This window comes from Ixodes scapularis, unplaced genomic scaffold (assembly GCF_016920785.2).
Source record: "Ixodes scapularis isolate PalLabHiFi unplaced genomic scaffold, ASM1692078v2 PGA_scaffold0__279_contigs__length_252992795, whole genome shotgun sequence".
In the NCBI taxonomy this organism is placed as follows: domain Eukaryota; kingdom Metazoa; phylum Arthropoda; class Arachnida; order Ixodida; family Ixodidae; genus Ixodes; species Ixodes scapularis.
The window spans coordinates 25,887,826-25,907,253 of NW_024609835.1; the positions used below are offsets into that span (position 1 = coordinate 25,887,826).

At 44.8% G+C, this 19,428-nt stretch overlaps 1 protein-coding gene across 1 annotated transcript in view; it reads right to left on the minus strand.

Annotated features, from left to right (window-relative positions):
- Positions 1-19,428, minus strand: part of LOC8033722 (protein SMG9) — a 59,198-nt gene that overhangs the window by 22,111 nt on the left and 17,659 nt on the right. The window contains exons 4-6 of the mRNA XM_029988090.4: positions 7,801-7,913; positions 3,868-3,976; positions 2,973-3,074 (exon numbers count right to left, since the gene is read on the minus strand). Coding sequence (XP_029843950.1) covers positions 2,973-3,074; positions 3,868-3,976; positions 7,801-7,913 — 324 coding nt within the window. The remainder of the gene's footprint in view (positions 1-2,972; positions 3,075-3,867; positions 3,977-7,800; positions 7,914-19,428) is intronic.

The following is a 19,428-nucleotide window of genomic DNA, read 5'->3' on the forward strand; positions in this document are numbered from 1 at the left end:
TGCAATTCTACATCCATTCAATGCTGGCACTTCTCTGGGTTTAGTTCTTGTGGGAGAAGGGCTATTCCCTCTTCAACTTCGTGCCAACCATCTGTCAGCGCGCATGCATGGCTCTAGGTCCACACCCTCCCTCAACAATTAAGCCTTATCTAAAGCCATTAGGGTCTGGAATTGTCTTCTCAGGGAAACTGTTGCTGCCAATAATCCCCATGTATCCTGGAATCGCTCCATAAAATGTTTTCAATTAAGTTCCTTTATCGCCGTATTCAAGTATCGGCCCGTATCAAACTGCTGTATATTTTGTCTATTTCAATAAAAGCATTATTTTTCTTCTATCACAAGCTCTTCTCACTCCTGCGACAGGTCGTGAGAGGGAGCCGGCAATATGTCTACATACAAAAAAATGAGCACCTGGCGATTCACATTGATATAGATTTTATATAACCTTGCTTCCAGTGTTTGATGTCTTTTAACACAAAATGTGGTGCATGCCACCTAACCATATCCGATTAGGTGTCACACTGTGAAAGTAGACAGGCCGACTGCCAGCTGAACGCTAAGCAGCGATCATATTCTCACTGACTAACAACCAGTGCCAGCCAAAACCCTTCGTCGAGTGCCTCCTTATTATTCCCGGCGGGGGTAAAACACAGGGTGTCTAGCGAATTACTATTTTAAAATTCCCTGACTTTTCCAGGTTTTCCTTGACAAATTCAGGTGAAATTCCCTGACCACCGGTCAAGTATATAAGACCATTACAACGCAAGGCATTGAGCACTCCCTACCAAAAAATCCGGTATAACTTTCCCTATCCAGAATATGGAACCGGAAATTTGTTACTGGAAACCCAAAATCCAGATTGAAAACAAAGGAATAATTTCTAAAAACCTAAATTCCAGATAGAGTCCAGATAGAATCCAGATAGATTTCCGGTTCCATAATCCGGATAGCGAAAAGTTATACCGGATTTTTCGGTAGGGCTGTGAGGATCATTTTGCTTGGGGTTAATCTAACTTTCATATTCCAAAATATTCGGGGTCGTCCAGTCCGGATTAACTGAGCACTTTCTTGCCGTCGACATCGTCAGTGAAGAGGCCACTTCCAGAAACACAATAAAAACACGACGCTCAACGACACACACATTGTTGTTAACCGAATGGCAGCATGGCCGCCAAATGGATACTTTCGGATACTTTCGGCTTCGATTGGATTGGGGTCTGTGGCTTTCCCATTTGTTACTAAATCTAGTAGCTCTAACTGGATTTAGCCTAGTGTTGCGCCCTCAATTTAATCCAATCCAAGGCTTGGACTGGGTTTGTCGGCTGCTCCCTTTGCATCGGGTAGCGCACTCTACATTGGGCGAGCAGAGCCTGTACTCCGCTCTAAGCAGAATTTATTGCCCATTTTTCTGCACCCAAGTCCTCAAGTCTTTGCTCACGACACTCAATGGCATTTCCGGCTTGTTTTCCCTGACTGGGCTCGCTTTTTGACAACATCCCTGGAAATTCCCACATTTTTCCCGGTAATTAAAATTTCCCTGACAATTTCCGGTTTTCCCGGTCACTAGACACCCTGAAAGCATCACATGTCCAGGTATGCCGCGGTGCTCTACTCCGTGAAATGAGCACACGACAGGCTTCCCCAGAGAAAGAGTGCAAAAGAGAGTGACAGAAAAAGCAAAAAGGTTAATGGAATGCAATGGATCAAGGTAGTTCTGAATGTTTCGTTGTCTTTTGCTGCGAACTGGTTCCAGGGCTCTGCTCGGCGCTGTCACCTTCCATTTGTTCTGTTTTCTGCACGCTCCGTCTACTGCATCCCCCACTGCAACAGGCTTTAAGAAAGCCACATTTACAGTGCAACCGTAGAAGGTGGCAGTCACAAATAAGAAATTCACGGAGTGATCAGGCGCTTATTCTGCACAACACACGGCCGCTTTGTGCCACCCAGTCTCCACATGTGTGCAGTTTTTGCATACTGACACATCACATTCTGTGTTACCACTGCCTTTGCCATGCTAGTATGGTAAAGGGGAGACTTCTTTTTACAGCGACGCTGTCTATGGCTAGTGTGCCATGGAGTTTTTGTGTCTGTGACCAAAACCTCGACACTCACACCGCCGCACGCGCACGCCTTCCATCTATAAAACATTCTAAGTAAATAACCAAAATAGAGCATTCACAAATGCATGTGTAAGATGCCATTTGTTTTAGGCTTTTGCTTTAGAACAGTTACTGCTGCAGACGCCGGCATGTGCGGCACGTGGAACACCATTCCCTGCATTCTCCTTGTTACTTAGGTAATTTAGCAATAGGTCTATTCAGTAGAATAGTTATCAATAGGCACCATTTTTAGGATCAGTAGAATCTCAGGTAGATAATAAAGGTTTCTCAAAGATATCCAGCCGTGCGACCCACGTCGGCCATGTCTACGCTCGCACCGCCCCCTCTTCGTCGTCGTTCCATGTGCTTGCATGCCTAGTTTTCTTTCCTTTCACTCTTTCAGGGTGGTGGTCCCGTCGCAAGTGTCTACTTTCCGCCGGGTGTCTGTCCCAATGCGCATGTCTAGTTTCCTCCGGCTCCTCAAGGCAAGTCTGTGTCGTGTGCTAAACAGCTTTGCTGGTCATCCACTTTCAGAGTGGAATGGCTCTTGTGTTATTTGTCTTCACCCTTGTTCAGTTGTATTTTATAAAGCTTAATGGTACATGTGACGCCGCACATATTTCCCGTAATTTACCGACGTGTCGAAGTTATTTGACGTGTCATTGGACTAGCACCCTCTAGTCGAATGCCTTAATTGTGTTGCTTAGGTGTTCTTTGTTTTACTGTCCGCTATGTAGTGCCTGGCCAAGAGCTTTTAAGCTCTTAGCCAGGCACCGAGTAATAAATTAATAAAAAACAAACAAGTCAAACTAGAGTAGCTCTCACACGAAGGTGGGGAGGGGGATGGATCAAATGTTTGGGCAAGGCACCCACCTGCATCATGTGTGCGTTCTCCAGGGAGTGGAAGTCCCCTCCCCCTGGGGTTTTCTTCTCAAACTGGATCATGTGGTCCATCACTGAGGCACTGAGCACCGGCTGCAAGGGCAAGAGCAATGCTAGAGCAACGCCGTCGTGCTACATCGCAAACCACTGCTCGACACTGAAGGCCAACGGCAACTGCGAACCTCAAGATCGTGGTTATATACGCAGCTGAGCATTTGACTGCAGCGCCCTCTTGTCCATAAACATTAAGCCAATAAGTTTAACGCGATTATATATGCGTTTGACCGCAGTGCCCTCTCTTGTATAGACGTTAATTGAGCAGCTACATGCAACGTTGGAGTGTAGCGTAGTGTTTAAGACGTCGGCTTCGTAAGCAAGCGGTCAGAGTTCGAACCCCTGTGCGGGCGTACGTCTTTTTTTAACCAGAGGCAGTGCAATTGATGTGAGCACGGGCGCCGGAGAAGGCTAGACCCTAAGGAGCTTCGCCCCTAAAAAAAGCCGTACAGCGCCACGTAGCAGTAGGACTTCGCCGTATTTAAGTAGCGCTGCCAAACCAAGCCAATTCATGTGCAGCCAACACAGAATCTAAAACTGCAGCTTCTCAATGGCGTTTCCCGCTTTCGGACTTCAAGCTGTCCGAAACATTGGTCGTGAATACGCACTATTTCTATCAAGTAGGTCACGGTTCCTCCTTTAGGTCCGAAATATTGAACAAGTTCGAATGATTGGCATCCAAAAAAATCGGTTGGCGACTGTATAGGTCGTTCTTTGCGTACCAGCAATCTCAGGGTTGCGTTACATCAAAGTGTAATATCCTTCTTTTCCAAGCAAATTGGGGCCGCCTGCAAGAACTTTTCCGAGAATGCACCTAGCACTGAGAACGGACCTGTGTGTCGAGGAGGATCATCCTCTCCGGAGTGACGTAGATGTCCACCCCCGTGGTGCAGTGCTGGCCCAGTTCACGAAGCTCTCGGCTCTGTGGCCTGAACAACTGCCTGCAAAGACAATCCAGGACAAGCAGCTCATCATGACTTCCTCGAGGTTGTCGGGTGCCAATGAGCAAAAAGCATGGTGCATGGAACGTGTCCTCAACTGCTGCGATTAGCGCCCTCGCTTAGACATTTGGATAAAATATGTGACAGAAGCCGCCGGTCAATGCTACGAGTTGTCACAATCTTGGTGGGTAGTTTTAACAGTGCTGGCCCATTAAAATGAAACTAGCTTAACTTTTTCCACTTATAGTTTCACAGATTCGAAAATAGCACTGACAGTTATTCTGGCGACAGACGCCAGAGTAGTACCAATTAAAAGTGTTTGAGACATGGTAATCAGATATGATTTTACTAGCAAGATATTTAACAAGTTGGAATGAAATTTGAGTAAGTGCAGCTGTAACTCAGTACAGTTACATCTCTGGAGTAACTTTTTCAGGTACAGATACTTTTAAAGATTATGTTGACCAGAGGGCTCCAAACGTTTCGGCTAAGGGGCCGGATTGGCCATCTGTCGCAGTCTCGAGGGCCGGGGAAAAAATAATACTCACAAACGAAGAAAAGCTATATAAATATACCTAGATAACCATTTAAATGGATAAATGAATGTTAGAGTAAGAATTAAAAATCTCCTAAGGTGAATATGCTTCGATTGGAAATTTTAGATTTAGCTAATTACGACATTACACAATACCTGTGGCCAAGAAAACTCACCAGTCATAAAGCAAGGCACATAGAAACTTAGGCACATTCGTGCAGTGGAAAACACTAATGAGAATTATAAAATTAATTATAAAAATATGCAATAGTTGTGACAGAGGACACTAAGTACAATGTATATAAGACTGCAATAAAATTTTAACACAGATACACAGACATGAAGCAGGGGACTGTACGCCGTTTCACGATAACTTGGCGAACTGTGGAGGCTAGGGTCCCGCGACCCAATAAGAGCATCGGAGTGAGGCACGTGATCCGACGTCATGGGAACATTTGTCACCGCGCCAAATGCGAGGCGCAAGGCCTGGAGGAACCGGCTGTCGTCTGCTCTGAAACCAAGCACCTTCAGATGAACGTCCATCGCAGCAACATATCCGTCCACTAGAATAGCAAGCACTTTGGGAACAGTTCATGCGACTACCATACGCTCAATTTAGCCGTGGATCTGTGACGGGTACTAATGCCAGGGCACAGTGTAATATTTTGAGCGGAAACAGCCGATTACACGGCTGCGATCACCGGTGATCGCCAATGGCCATGATGCCCCGGTAACATAGCCCCGGTGACTTCGACCATGGAGTGTTTTCACATGCCTTGCCCCGGCACCCTTACTGGGTCGCAAGGGCCGCAGCCTCCACAGTTTGCCAAGTTATTGTGAAACGGAGTATAACAATGGTAATGTTGGTGATGACAATGTTCAATTAATGATATGGCAAACGCACACGCGTTACAATGCAGTTTCTCTCACTCTTTCTGGTATCTTAGTTTGCGCATCTGGAGTGCGTTTTGGTGCAGTTTCTTTACGCACAATTACTTTTGCACTGCTAGCGAAGCACGTTGCAGGCCGGGCTTTATTGGAAAAACGGCGGCCAGTCACGGCCCAGTCAAAAGACTTCTGTGGGCAGTGTCTGGCCCAGGGGCGGGGTTTGGAGACCCCTGATGTTGACCAATAATTTGCAGTCATTCAGCCTCAACATCAGCACTAGGTACTTGTCCAAATTTCTGCCACGAGTAGAGTGCTGAATTTAAACACAACTGGAGCAAATATTTTTTTCTATGCTAAAAAGTGAGCCCTTGGCCAGCAATCCCATTACTCCTCAATGTCACAAAATAATTTAAAAGTGAATGGCACGTAGCTTAGTAACTTTATGTGAGTAAGATTAACTGCAACTGGATCCATTTGTAACTACAGTAGAAGCTCGTTGATACGTTCTCGGTTGATACGTTTTCCCGGCTGTTACGTTCAAAAAGGCAGGTCCTGTTTTACTTCCACAGAGATACATGTATTAGTTTCCTGCCTGTTACTGTCCAAAAGTGTCGGCGTAGCAGCGCCTCGGCGCGCCGGGCACCATGCTGCCACGCTGGCTTCAAAGCAAAGCTAGCAGAGCAAAGCCGAACCATGCAATGCGAGTCGCACGGCACACGTGGGCATGCAGACGCCCGTCTTTACTCATTTCCCCCTCTTTCCCGTCCTTCTGTCTCCTCGCTGGGGGGCTGGGTTTTGCTGAGCTCTGCCACAGCTTCCCATCTTGCCCTGGTGTGACCTTGGAGCACTGTTAGGACGGGGAGCGAGGCTGCGAGGCGGCAAACGCTCGTTCTCTCTCGCTCTCTCTTTCATCTGTCCTTCTCTTTCTCTGGCACGAGGTGCGCCGTGCGCCCACATGCACGCTGCGCTTCTAGTTTCTGTTCCACTCGATTGCGTGAGCCATGATCTTTCGGCCATGACCGCCCATTGACGACGGTCATGGCATCGCAAAAAAGGAAGGCACTCTGTTATAAAAATAAGTTTGATATGCACAATGTTTCACGAAAGGTGAACAAATTTGATATTGTGAAAACTATGCATCGCGACAAAAAAGGGCTTGTGTCGTTTTGGTCCTGGGCAAGGGCCCCATTTAGGAAAATTATTAAAATCCAGGATAATTAGATTGTTAATTATTTTTGCGCAATTAACTTTTTAATATTGTGTTTAAGGGCATGGTTTCAATTAGAAAATTGCTCAGCATCATTTGAAAAACACTAAATCAATAATTTGCAGAACGATAGAAAGCACGCAAAGCATTTTGAGGCTTTCTGAAAAACCGCACAAGTTCAACGGGTTTTTAAGTTTCGGTTTGTAATCGGAGCGCATCTCGGCCCCGAGTGCACCGGGCCCCATGGAGAAATAGTGCAACCAACCTCTGCTGCACTGTCTTAAAAATCCATCAAATGTACGCGTTTTTCCAGAAAGCCGTAAAATGCTGCGCGTGCCTTCTATCGTTCTGCAATTTGTTGATTTAGTGTTTTTGATGATGCTGAGCAATTTTCTAATTGAAACCGTGCCCTTAAACACAATATTAAAAAAGTTAATTACATGAAAATAATTAACAATATAATTATTCCAGACTTTAATCATTTTACCAGATAGGCCCCTGGCCCAGGACCAAAATGACACAAGTCTTTTTTCATTGTGATGAGTAGTTTTCGCAATATCAAATTTGTCCACTTTTCGAGAAACACCCTGTACTTCAGACTGCGCAAAGAGTGAGAGAGTACTGCGGCTCCAGGAGAAAGAGCTTTTATTGCTTAACATTAATTCGAAGTGGCAGGCGGATATTACGTGCTTTTGTGAACATGTCTGAACCCTCAACAGTTCTGTAAGTAAGCATAAAATAAAACATTGTATAAGAGCTGCTTTCTATCTTATGTAGAGCCCCCTAAGCGCGTTATCGGTTGTTACGTTTTCCCAGATGATATGTTTTTTTCCCGCGATCCCCTGAAAAACGTATCAATGAGGTTCTACTGTATGTAACTGCAGTTGTAACTAGATAAAATTTCAGCCCGAGTGACAAATCTCTGTGGCTCCACTCTGCAAACAATATGAGCTCCAGGCACCTCCATTCACCCAGAATTTGGTGAACGAAAAGATTGTAAATTAGCCCTTTTCCCATCTACAAGAAGGCAAAACAAAACATAAGGTCCAGAAAATGTTTAAAAAAATAAAATATTTGTGCTTTACGTTGCAAAGCAACCGAGTCTATCGGCGGCGCCCCAAAGGCTTCCTAGGAGAGGTAACACTCAAGGTGGAAAGTATCTGAAAAAAGTGCTAATAATAGACCAGGACATGCCTCTCGCCCGCTTGTCCATACTGCCCTGACAGAATGGACATGACGGTCGATTTTCCAGAACCTTGCATCCCGACGACTCCCACCACGTAGAAGTCGGGCTGGTCGACCAGATACTGCAGCAAGAAAAGACAGAAGAAATCACAACCCTCACCCAGGACGTGCCTTACGCCTCCGGAAATATGGGCTCCGCCCACCAATCTGTCTGCCCAACAAAAGACATTTGGCATACAAGCTAAATATTTATTGGATGAGGCATGTCTACACTGGTTGAACACCACACACACTAGAAAAGAAAACAGGGACACCTGGGACCCAGCTGGAACTGCCACAGTCTTCTGGGTCCGTTTGCTCAAAATGCTAACCACGGCTAAAGTTAGCCGCAGTACGTAGGAGAGGGATTTTGAAATCACGCAACTGGCTCGGTAAGGATTCGGGGAAACATGGCGGTGCCCCACTGAGTGAGTGCCGCTCGCTTCGGAACTAATATGTCGTTGTAGCTGCAATATCGGGCACGTTAGTCAGCAAAGAATGGTGCAGGAGGCTTTCGCCTTGCCTTACCTCACTTAAATTGCAAAGTATGAGCAATGACCTCGCCACATTTTTTAGATAGTCTTTCGATTCTGGCCATTCCTAAGCCTAAATGAATGCGATAATTGTCGGCATGGTAACGTCTTTGGAAAGCGGATTGCCTTGACTCAATCGGCCAGGTATTGAGAGCACACAAAAGCAGACAGCATCCCAATAGACCTTTTTCTAAATTAACCAAGCATCGAGGAGAACGCTGGAAGTGTAATTCTACGGCCCGTGTGCGGTGGCCTTCCTCTTATAAAAGATTCAAAGTAAATAATCATAATAAGGCTTCGACGAACCCACACGCAAGGCAAAATTTGTTTTAGACTTTTTGCTTTAGAACAATTACTACTGCAGACGCCAGCACATGGAATGCGTGGAACTACTCGTAGCATGCACCTCGGTGCTTGGGAACGCTGTGTGCTTTTGTGTGCTATCAATACCCAGCCGATTGAGTCAAGGCAATCCACTTTCCAAAGACGTTGCCATGCCGACAATTATCGCGTTCATTTAGGCTTGGGAATAGCCAGATTCGAAAGACTATCTAAAAAATGCGACGAGGTCATTGCTCATGCTTTGCGATTTAAGAGGTAAGGCAAAGCGAAAGCCTCCTGCACCATTCGTTGCTGACTGACGCGCCCAATATTGGAACTACGACATATTCGTTTTGAAGCGAGCGGCGCTCACTCACCGGGGCACCGCCATGTTTCCCCGCATCCCTACCGAGCCAGTCACGTGATTTCAAAATCCCTCTCCTAGGTACTGCGACTAACTTTAGCCGTGGTTAGCGCTTCGAGCAAACGGGCCTTGGAGACCCGAAGCAAACTGTCGGCCTACAGATTGCAAGTTCGCTAACTTGAATCACATCCTAGGGGCCAGTAAACTTTCAAGTATAGGTAATATCTGACTTTACCCTACAATTATTTTTCAAATAAGATCTAAGAAGCAGGTAATCCTGCTTACACTGGACCTCACAAGATATGTGAAAACATTGTGGACTTCACAAAGCTTGCTAGCTCACCTGCACTAATATCACACCACCTATAGTCTATCGCAGTTGTGGCACATCTGACTAGCCAGAAAGCTAGTCTTACCAACATATCTAGTGTGTTCTTCTGTTTCTCTTTATCAACAAAAACAAAGGCCAGCACCAGGTGTGAAGTAGTTTTGGACCCATCTCTGACGACACAAACTGTTGCGTTATCACCTGCAGGGGCAGCCGCAAGAACGATGTGTACCTACTTGGGTAGTGTGTGGGAGTGAGAGCCCCACTTAGCCTCCACCGGCCCTCCAGTAATCGCTCATATACTAGATACCAGACAAGAGTCAAGTGACCAGCGGTTCCAGAAAGATATGAAGGCATCAGACGAGCTAGAAGTCTAATGGAATGGGTTGGGAGCAGCGGAGGGCAGAATGATGAACCAAACTGTATGCCTTTACGAGCCTTGAGAATGCTTTCACACAGGCTGAAAACCAATATCCCCATTTCGTTGATATTATCGCAGGAATGTCATTGCTGTTTCGAAGCTACCGTCTCAAATAGCAACTGAATGAAGCGAGACCTAAATTTATGCGCCCCCAAAAGAACACCTCAACATTCAAACATATTCCCAGGGAACAAAACTTTTTTGTGCAAAACTGCCTTCGACTTTGAGAACTCGCAATTCTTAAACTATAAACATTTTTTGGGGGAATGAGCTCAGAGCCCACATTGTGTATGAATATTCAAAGCTAAAAAAAATGCATGCACAAGAAAATTAAGACTGAATTGTGTTCTTTGCTTTCCTGTGATATTTCAATCACATGGTATTTTTTAATGAGGATGTAACCTTCTCAACAAAAAATCAAGCTTTGCTCTGGGCATTGATCTCTTCACAGTGCTGAAACTAACCACTTACTTTTACAATAGGAAGCCTTCCGTAAACATCGCTATACCTTGATTTTCAAAGCCTTCATTTAGGATGCTCGTGGTAAGGGCTGCCTGACAAAAGTCCAAACAAAAAACAAGCATAGCCAAAGCTGGTGGGAATAACTTGAAAATCAAATACCTGGAGGCTTCAGAGGAGAAGCCTATGTTTTGCCAAGCAACTTGGTTTCTCCAGGTTGAATGTGGCCGATAGCATAAAGACACTATTACTCTCCCCCTTTCTGTAGTTCCCTTGGTATCAAAGTGCTTCCACAAAAGTTCTACAAAAAACGCTGGTACTCTCTTTTGTAGCCAAACCTCCGCTTATGAATCCCTTTTCCCAGGAAGTTCCGATTTGCCCAATTTCAAGGCCTCATTGCAGTAGGAGAACCTTAAGTTTGGCTACATGAAACCTATATCCCCACAGGTGCAGGCTTGAACAAGAGTGCCCACCCTCACTTCTTTAGCAAAGTGGCCAAGTCAATGTCATCTGGAATAGTCTCTGGAATATGTGCACATAATCTGGGATTCATACGTGCAGTAACAGAGAGATTAACTTTAGCAAATTTTGCAGCTCGCAGTAGGATCTGTTTATCCTCAATACTGTCACATGGCATCTGTAACATAATTATTTTCAAGCCAAGTTACCAACCAGCCTTGCCTTCACGAAGGAAAATGAAAAGCTAAAGTTCTACCAGCTATAACATCAATTATAACATCAATTCAACTGATTATATACATCCTCCTGGAAGTAGGTCTATCGGAGTGGACAATCAGTTTGAAGTCATGTCGAACAGCCCAAACCTCTATGTTTTTCAGTACTTTGAAATATAGTTTTTCAGTACTTTGAACACGCTAATCAATTTACAACTGAAATTAATTTTTACTTTGTAACTCGTATTCACTTCTTTGCAAGAGCAAACTGCCAAGATAACGACAGCGCAGTGATGGCACAAAGAGAACGAAAAAGGGCAAAGCTTGTGTAAAGAACTAGGCTCTTAACAAAACTGTCAACAATCCTGTGTGACATGTACATATTTAAATAAAGTTTATCTTTCGCATTTATTTTAAAAAGCAATGACTCTGTTTGAGTATGCTATCTTTGCATAAATGGACCTTAATATTTTTTGCAAGCACATCACATATTTCGGGGTAGAGGCTCTTTCAGGCATCCCACCTTTATCTCTGCCCCCTATGCGGTTAACCCGCGAAACAAATAAAAAAAAAGAAAAAGTGTAAAACTTTTTTTGATGCTGCAAACAGCAAAGATCTTTGGATAGACATTTTAATTATTACATCAGGCAAGATAATATGTTGAACAATTTTGGAAACAAACTAAACAATCCTGAAGAATAATAAAAGAAAAAAGGGGGGGCGATTGCGGTAACTCAATCTGAGCTGAACAGTCCTCACGCGTCCCTACCTTTTGCGGCTGTCAAATTGAGCGGGCAAACGCAGTCATTCTGGCCAAAGCTACAACACAAATGCGTTGCTTTCAGCAAAACACCACCTGCTGTACGGTAAATTACGTGCAATAGCGCTGCAATTAAATAGAGTAACTGCATTTCTCTCAGCGAAATACCGCCTGCTGCACGCTAAATTACGCGCAACAGCGCTGCAATTAAATACAGAGTAACTCGTGAGAACAGTCGCAAACAAAGCATAGCATTCGGACTGCAGTTTGAGGAAGTAATGCTGCCCACTAGCAGACGACACGCAATCTCTTAGCTCAATCCTTGACTGCAGCGCTGCAGCGGTGGGAAATGCGACAGGCCGCCTCCTTCCTATGGGCGCACTGAGGAGATATGCAACTGAAAAAGTATCTATAAACGTTGGAAAAGACGACCCAAAGTTGCAAAATGAGAAAAATGCATTTGAAAGTTCAAAAGATGCACACTGCTCAAAACTCGGCTGCAATATAGATTAAATTGGTACAGGTATACCATTATAGGGTGGGGTACAGGAATCATCCAGTGTCACTAAAATCATCCCTCACTGTATGTTGTAATTTTTCTGGACAGTCTTGTGTCATGGGCCATCGAATAAAGTTAAATTAACTGCACCTCCCACGTCAGCAATTTGGTCTTCCCAGTTTTCGTGACAGCAGCACAAACCTTTTTGTTAGTGAATGTCTTGTGGTGCGTCGGTGTTAGCAGGCGAAAATTTGTGCAGTAGCGCAGAAGTTAACAGCCTTCAAGTTGATGGACGGCCAAACTCGCACGAGCTCCCGCTGTTGCAAATTCGCTTTGCGCTTATGTCCCCATCTAATATGGCACATTTTGATGTAGATGTCGAAAGAACCCACTCAGGACACTCACTTGCTCTAAAAGTAGTTTGAGGGACAATACAATTCCCTCGCGTTTCCCAGTCAACTTTCGGACGCGTAGAGAATTTGCACTCTAGACCAGAGGTTCTCAAACTTTTTGGCCTCACGGAACCCCAGGAAGCCTCAAAAATTGCCGCAGAACCCCTCCCTCCCCCTCCACATTTGCTGAGTGAGGGGCAATAGATGCGCAATTGTAGGCAGTTTTGCTTGTGTTGCTTCCCATATATCCCCACCATATCAATCGCGATGTCAGTACAAAGTGAGATGAAGGTGCTGTGCATGGTCCTGCCGCGCAGCCTGCGGCATGGGGAGGGGGGGGAGGGGGTTGCAATTTGGGTGTTCGCTGAACCCATGAGACCAGCTTGTGGAACCCCTGTGTTCCCCGAAACTCAGTTTGAGAACCCCTCCGAGTCTAAACAAGCGGGGCAGATCGCATCATTGCTCAGAAGAATTGTCAGCGTGCCGATGTCGCATATCCTTGGACTCGTACAGCCATAACCACTTGTTATGTAAACGTTTTTGAAGAACCTGATCTTGAGACGCCGCCTTGTCCCTTTCTTTCTGTCTCTCCAACTGTTTGATGTTTCCCTTTTCATACTACAGTCTCAGGTATCATTTATCATGGTTAACCTTCACCATCTTGTCTGCACGCTCAATATTTTTTCACTAGCCCAATCTTCTTTTCTGAAGCGCTTCAACACGTGAGTGCAGCACCAACTGCATTTGAGCAGTCGCCGTTGCCGTGGTTAAGTTTAGCACACCGCGGAAAACTATTCTCCGCTGCCATTCATTCTCCTCGCGCATATGCGCCGCTTTTCTCGAAACTTTTGCTTGCTTTGCTAGTTCCAAATGTGAACATTGTGCTTTTTAGTGTTCTTTATCATAAACCAAATCAAAGAACCGTAAAAAGCACCACTGCCCTGAGCAGGGGTGGATACAGGTGTTTCCAGAAGGGGAGAGGGAGGGGTGGCAGCATATCAGATGCTTAAGAAACACCACCCTCCCGTCCCTCCCCCCCCTTGTAACTGCCCTAATATTTTCCGCATATAGACTTCAAGAGGTGGAGGGTCAGGACATCCAGACCCCCCTCTGAGTCTGCTACTGGTCCCGGGTGACAGCCTCTCAAAGATGGCCGATATTTGCATAACTTTGAGCTACACTGGCCGAGTAAACAAATACCGTACACAACTTAATTTTTGCGGGCTCAAATTTTCGCAAATCGGGCCAAAGCTGAAAATTTTTAATTATTTGCGGGTTCTAATTTTCGCGAATCGAGTGTAGCTTCCGCAGCGTTCACATATTGCCCGAATTGTTCGCAGGACGTATTTTTTGCGAATTGTAGGCAATTCGTGAAATTCGCGAAAATTTAGTCGTTTACAGAAAAAGAACAATGTCTTAACTGATGATCTATGCAGGGACTCAAACCGTAACCATAACCAAAACCGAAAACCGTTTAGGAACGAAATTTCTTCAGTAACCGTAACTGGAACGAAACCGTCAATTGAAATTTATGAAAACCGTAACCGTAAATTACATACCGGCAACCAATATTAACCGAAAAAATAAATATTACTGCTTTATGGTCGGTGAAATGCAGATCCAGTGGTTCTTCTAGCAGATCAGCTTGGATCCGTTAGAAGCTGTAGGAATGCATCTCCACCGCTTAAGGCTGCGGTACCACAGCGGCCATCTTGAACAAAACATTAGTTGAACCACCAGGGCGGCGTTGGCTGTCCGTATAAGCAAATGCTGCAAAACCTGCGCGCCAATTTCGAAAACCTTTTTCCCGTCGCTTGCGACCTTGAGTTTCCTTCTCCACTCTTACGCCGCCTTTCACGTGTTCACCCTCTGGCCCGTCGCGCCCACGTTCATTGTTGGGAGGACAATGTACCGGATAATCCCCAACTTGAGGCCCCCTGCCAAAATTGTCTGGCTGCCAAGTGATTAGAGCGAGATGGGGTTTTGAAGCGGTATGGAAAAGTGGGACCGCCAATTTTGAACTATGCCTTTTCGATACTGCATAAGTTGTGTATGGGGCTGGCCAAGGCACGGGCGCGAGGACGTAACTGTATACAATGCTTAAGTTGCAGGAGCACTCGCGCGCAGAAATGGTAGGACGCCCTTTCTGAAATCACACGCCTACATTCCGCAGCGTAGCAATCCTACGAGTAAAACAGAGTACATCTTCGGACAGTGCGTGAGTGGACCTCTTGGCGAATATGTGCTGCCACCTAGACATGCGACTGGGTTCGAGGCTAGGTGTCGAGAAAACAACGCGCGCGCAAGGCCTCACCCACCCGTTCCACACCCAAAACATCAGCTTTTTTTTTATAGTACATCCTGTCCACCCCTTGAGGCGCTGTGACCTAGATACGGCTCCCCCGAACTCGCCTTTGTCCCCATCGTGCGTAATCTTCCGCCCCGAGGTCGACACAACGAAACCATCTTCCCTCCCTGCTCGGCCAGAAGGAAGAGAGAGAAAGTACTGGAATCATTTACTCTCGAACCGATGTTTCTACAAAAGGTCCGTTGATGCTCCGTTGATGCCGGCCGTACGAAAGACACACTTCGCGCTTCCTGTCACTACTGCCTCTGCTTGCACGCGCTGCCGATCGGCGGTCCTTTCTTTATTTTGTTTCGTCGCTCTTTTGAAAATACTGAAAGTAATATTTTCTCAGACCCTGCTCATCGTACCTCTGCACTACAGTTGTGTAAACACATTGTGATGTAATTTGAGATATGGGGCGGAGTGTCTACATTCTTATTTCGTGTGTAATGCCGGCATAATATTCCTTTGCTGCCAGAGGGTCAAAATAATGGTAGGGTCGGCAGCAAAAACTATTTCAATGACCGAATTATGATCAAACACCAGTAAGAACATAAAAAAGAAATCACGTGGGGACAATAAAAATATTGCTAGAAGAGGATGGTGCGCGGGGCACAAACAATATTCGGAGTGACGTTGAGGGAACGCGACAAGCCAGATCTTTCCTAATGGCAGCCGTAAAAGTTGATCTGGTGCCTCGTTTTGATCGGCTTTGCACGGAAACTCGTCGACTACCGACTATCTTGTCAGTGGTGAACATAGTGAACATGAACTGGATGATTTTTTTTGTTGTTTTTGTTTCTGTAGTTAAATGAGAGTATGGAAATATGAGACGTCCGCTGACGCTTGCGTCGGCTAACGGAACCTCAATCGCCGATCGCGGCCGATGTCATGGGCGTATACAAATACATCAAGTCGTCTGGGCGGGAGCAGTTGAAGCGCCGCACTTTTTTGGCTGGTCAGTAGAGACTCCGCGAATTCTGACTCGAGGCTACTTTGTGCGGAGGGAGCCGCTACTGAGCGCGACCAATCGGAAACCAAGGATGGCTGAAATTTCCTAATTGCCATGAGATTTGCAAATTCGTTCTTCCCGTCGTAGTAAATTCGTCCGAATCGCTATTCGATTTACTAATCGATTATTTGGATGAAAAGATATATTTCAAAATTCGTACGTGGCTCACCAAATGGCAATAAAATTGGTATAGGATTTCAAACCTATATATTGTCACCCTAATTTACAAACTTGTTTCACTTGAAATTAGAGTTCACGCGCAAGCGAGCTGGTGGAAGCCTATACTAAAAAGGCCAGAAACAAGAGAAACAAAAAATAAATAAATAAGAGCGGGATAAGCACAACACAGTCTCAAATCACAGCTGAAAATGGTTACTTGGTAAGTGTAAATGTCCAGACATTGTATTAGTAAAATATATATATATATATATATGAAAAGTCAAAAATTCGTTCTGTCGGAGTTATTAATTCGAAGTTTATTCCGACGTTTCGAGCGGGGACCGTTCTTCATTAGGTGATGAAGAGTGGTCCCCGCTCGAAACGTCGTAGTAAACTTCGAATTAGTAACTCTGACAGTACGCATTTTTGCCTTTGTGTGTATATATATATATATATATATATATATATATATATATATATATATATATAGAGAGAGAGAGAGAGAGAGAGAGAGAGATAGGTAGATAGATATTTTTCACTATTTGCTGATGGCCGAAACTAACTATGCAACACAATTTTCGCTAAAGGCTACCGTTATTTACAAAATATGACGAGCGTAGTTATTATATCTGCAATAATTTGATAGCAGAAACATAATTCGATCAAGCTACTTGATGAGTTGGCGTTCAATGAAGCGGTGTTCGATGAAATGTCCACTATTCGATGAAACGCCAATCAATAAAACAGAGCTTCATCGGACGAAGATGCCTAGCTGTTGTGATCCGCAATATTTCGCGCAAAAACGAAAGACACCAGAATAAACAACAAGTAAAACCACAGAGCTGCCCCGCCTCATATCACCCTCAGTTGGAGCTCGACTGACACATTGCGCCGATCAAGCATCACCAACAGCTCAACGCCTAAACGCCACGGCGTTCACTATCTTTGTTTTGGTGATTCCACCCACTAATATAACAACTCATACAATGCGCCGTGATAAAGTGCTTTTTGTCTTTGTGTATGTGTTTTCGTGACATTTAACCTCTGTTTGCGCTCTGACTAAGAATGAAACCATGTATACTAAAACATCGATAGTGGTCTCTATTTTTAGCAACGCTCGCACACGTCTTGTCTTTGACGCAGTGGCATTCTCATCTCCCATACACGGACAATTGGACAAAATAGGTTGGTCGGCCTTCACTCATTAACTGCGGAACGTTTTGACCGTGACGTATGTATAATTCAAAGAAGCACCGACAGGCGGGTGCCCCTTTGAAAACAAATCATGCTCGCGTAGAGATATTTAGCGGCTATAGTATAGTCCGTAGGTATTTATTTCTAGGCCAACTCGTTGGCGTCAGTCAGTACAGGCGCTGGAGGCGCGATGAAAATGCTGGCAGATGTCGGCTTGACGAGCCCCACACTCTCCCCTTACACCAGATGGCAAATAAACCAACAACAATATTTGTCGACGGGCAATTGATTGAAGAGGCCAATCGGTAGTAGGATGACTCGACAAAGGGTAATTCATCAAAAATTCCAACTCGTTGACAATTGTCTGTGAGGCCATTCAGTTTCCACATTGCACTCATCTTCTGTATTAGAACACATACACATGTTAGACATTTTAATATAAGCAAGTTTCGGGCACCGGATATTTTTTTGAAAAGCTGTTTCACCGAATTTCGCATCTCCCGGTTCGTAGAATTTTGATATGAAATCATAATATAATTATTATACTTGTCACTTCTTCAATTAGAAATGGTTACAGATAATTATAAAATAAAAGTAGGCTTTCGCAAAAATTATGTCGATTATAGGCTATGCCAACGTAGCCGAACAGTAAAAAAAAAATGTTATGAGGGTGTTTTTGTTAGGGTTCAGGAAAGACAAAGGCGATTCTTCAAATGAGCACTGGTCACACAGGCCGACTGGTAATATAATTAAAATAAAAGCACCGACTTCACAGAACAGGAAAAAACGATTTCACTAGACGTTTCGCCTCCCTTGCGGGAGGCATCTTCAGTAGTTACACAACAATGCCTGTGTAAGCTTCGTGGAGAGGGCCGCGTTTTTTGTTACACACGGATGTGTGTGGCCCTGCGAACAGACCACGATTCTAGGAGTTTTCCGGACCCCCATCTGTCCTCCCTCGCCAAGGTCGCGCGGCCGGGAAGTCAAAATAATGCCCTATTGTCCACACATAGTACACCAGTTCAGACTTCAGTCGGGTCGCGTGGGATGCGCACGTGACGTCACGCTTGTGTTTACAAAGCAAATGAAAAGTTCAACCTCAAGTCAACGCTATTTATCAAATATGTCCGTACTTCGTGGAGAGGGCCGCGGTTTTTCTTACACACGGATGTGTCTCTGAGAACAAACACGATTTTAGGAGATTTTCGGGACCCCCATCTTTGTCATAGGGTGACTCGTTTATCGGACTGTTCGTCGCAGCGAGAGTACAGGGAAGGATAATAATTCATACCCTATATCGTGCAGAAGAGAAGAATATTAAAAAAAAAAGAAAACGAAGCGAAAATTTCGATTTCCCTTCTTGTGGACAGGGCATTGTAGGTGAACGTGGCTTCCTTGTTTGATTCGCCAAAGTAGCAACAAAGCGGCATTTTACGATCGAGCGAGCACCGTCGGGAACACTGCCCAAAATAATTTTATAGGGAGTTTCACGGCTTTCCACTGCGACATAAGCACGTGGATAGAAAAACAAATATTGACAACAATAAATGTAGAATATTTTTGGCACGCTCACACCTGGTTTTTCTTCTTAATTTGATGACTCATATGTTGATTTTGTTTGCGGAACCGTACTTCTGACCGGCAATTTTATTGCGTACGCGAAGCTTTTGCGTGCGATCCACTAAAGTTAATTATTTGGGGTGTCCAAGTTGAAGCGGTGCGTGTTATTTTTCGATCTCTGTCCGAATGATACAAAGTTTCACGTTTTCACCCTGTGAGTGAAGTGAGTTGGTCAGTGCTAGCATCGAAGGCTAACTTCGAACTCTAATTTGGAAATAATGTCTCTGCTGCCGCATCGCGAACAAAGATATATATGCTCTTATCACTGTAGCAAAATAATGTGGCAGGATTTGTGCTCTTGTTATGATTGTGTACCATTGTAGTCGACGTCATCCCAGCACGGCGTATCGTTTTTGTATTCGGTTCAGCCCTGCAAACCACACTTAGGAAAAAAATGAAAGTTTGCACCTTGTTTGTTCAACTTTTTGTTATACTGCAGAAACACATTGCGCCCCGTGTTTTTGAAGGCACGGTAGACGGTGGTGACGGTGAGGTGACCGACCTCCATGTCAGCT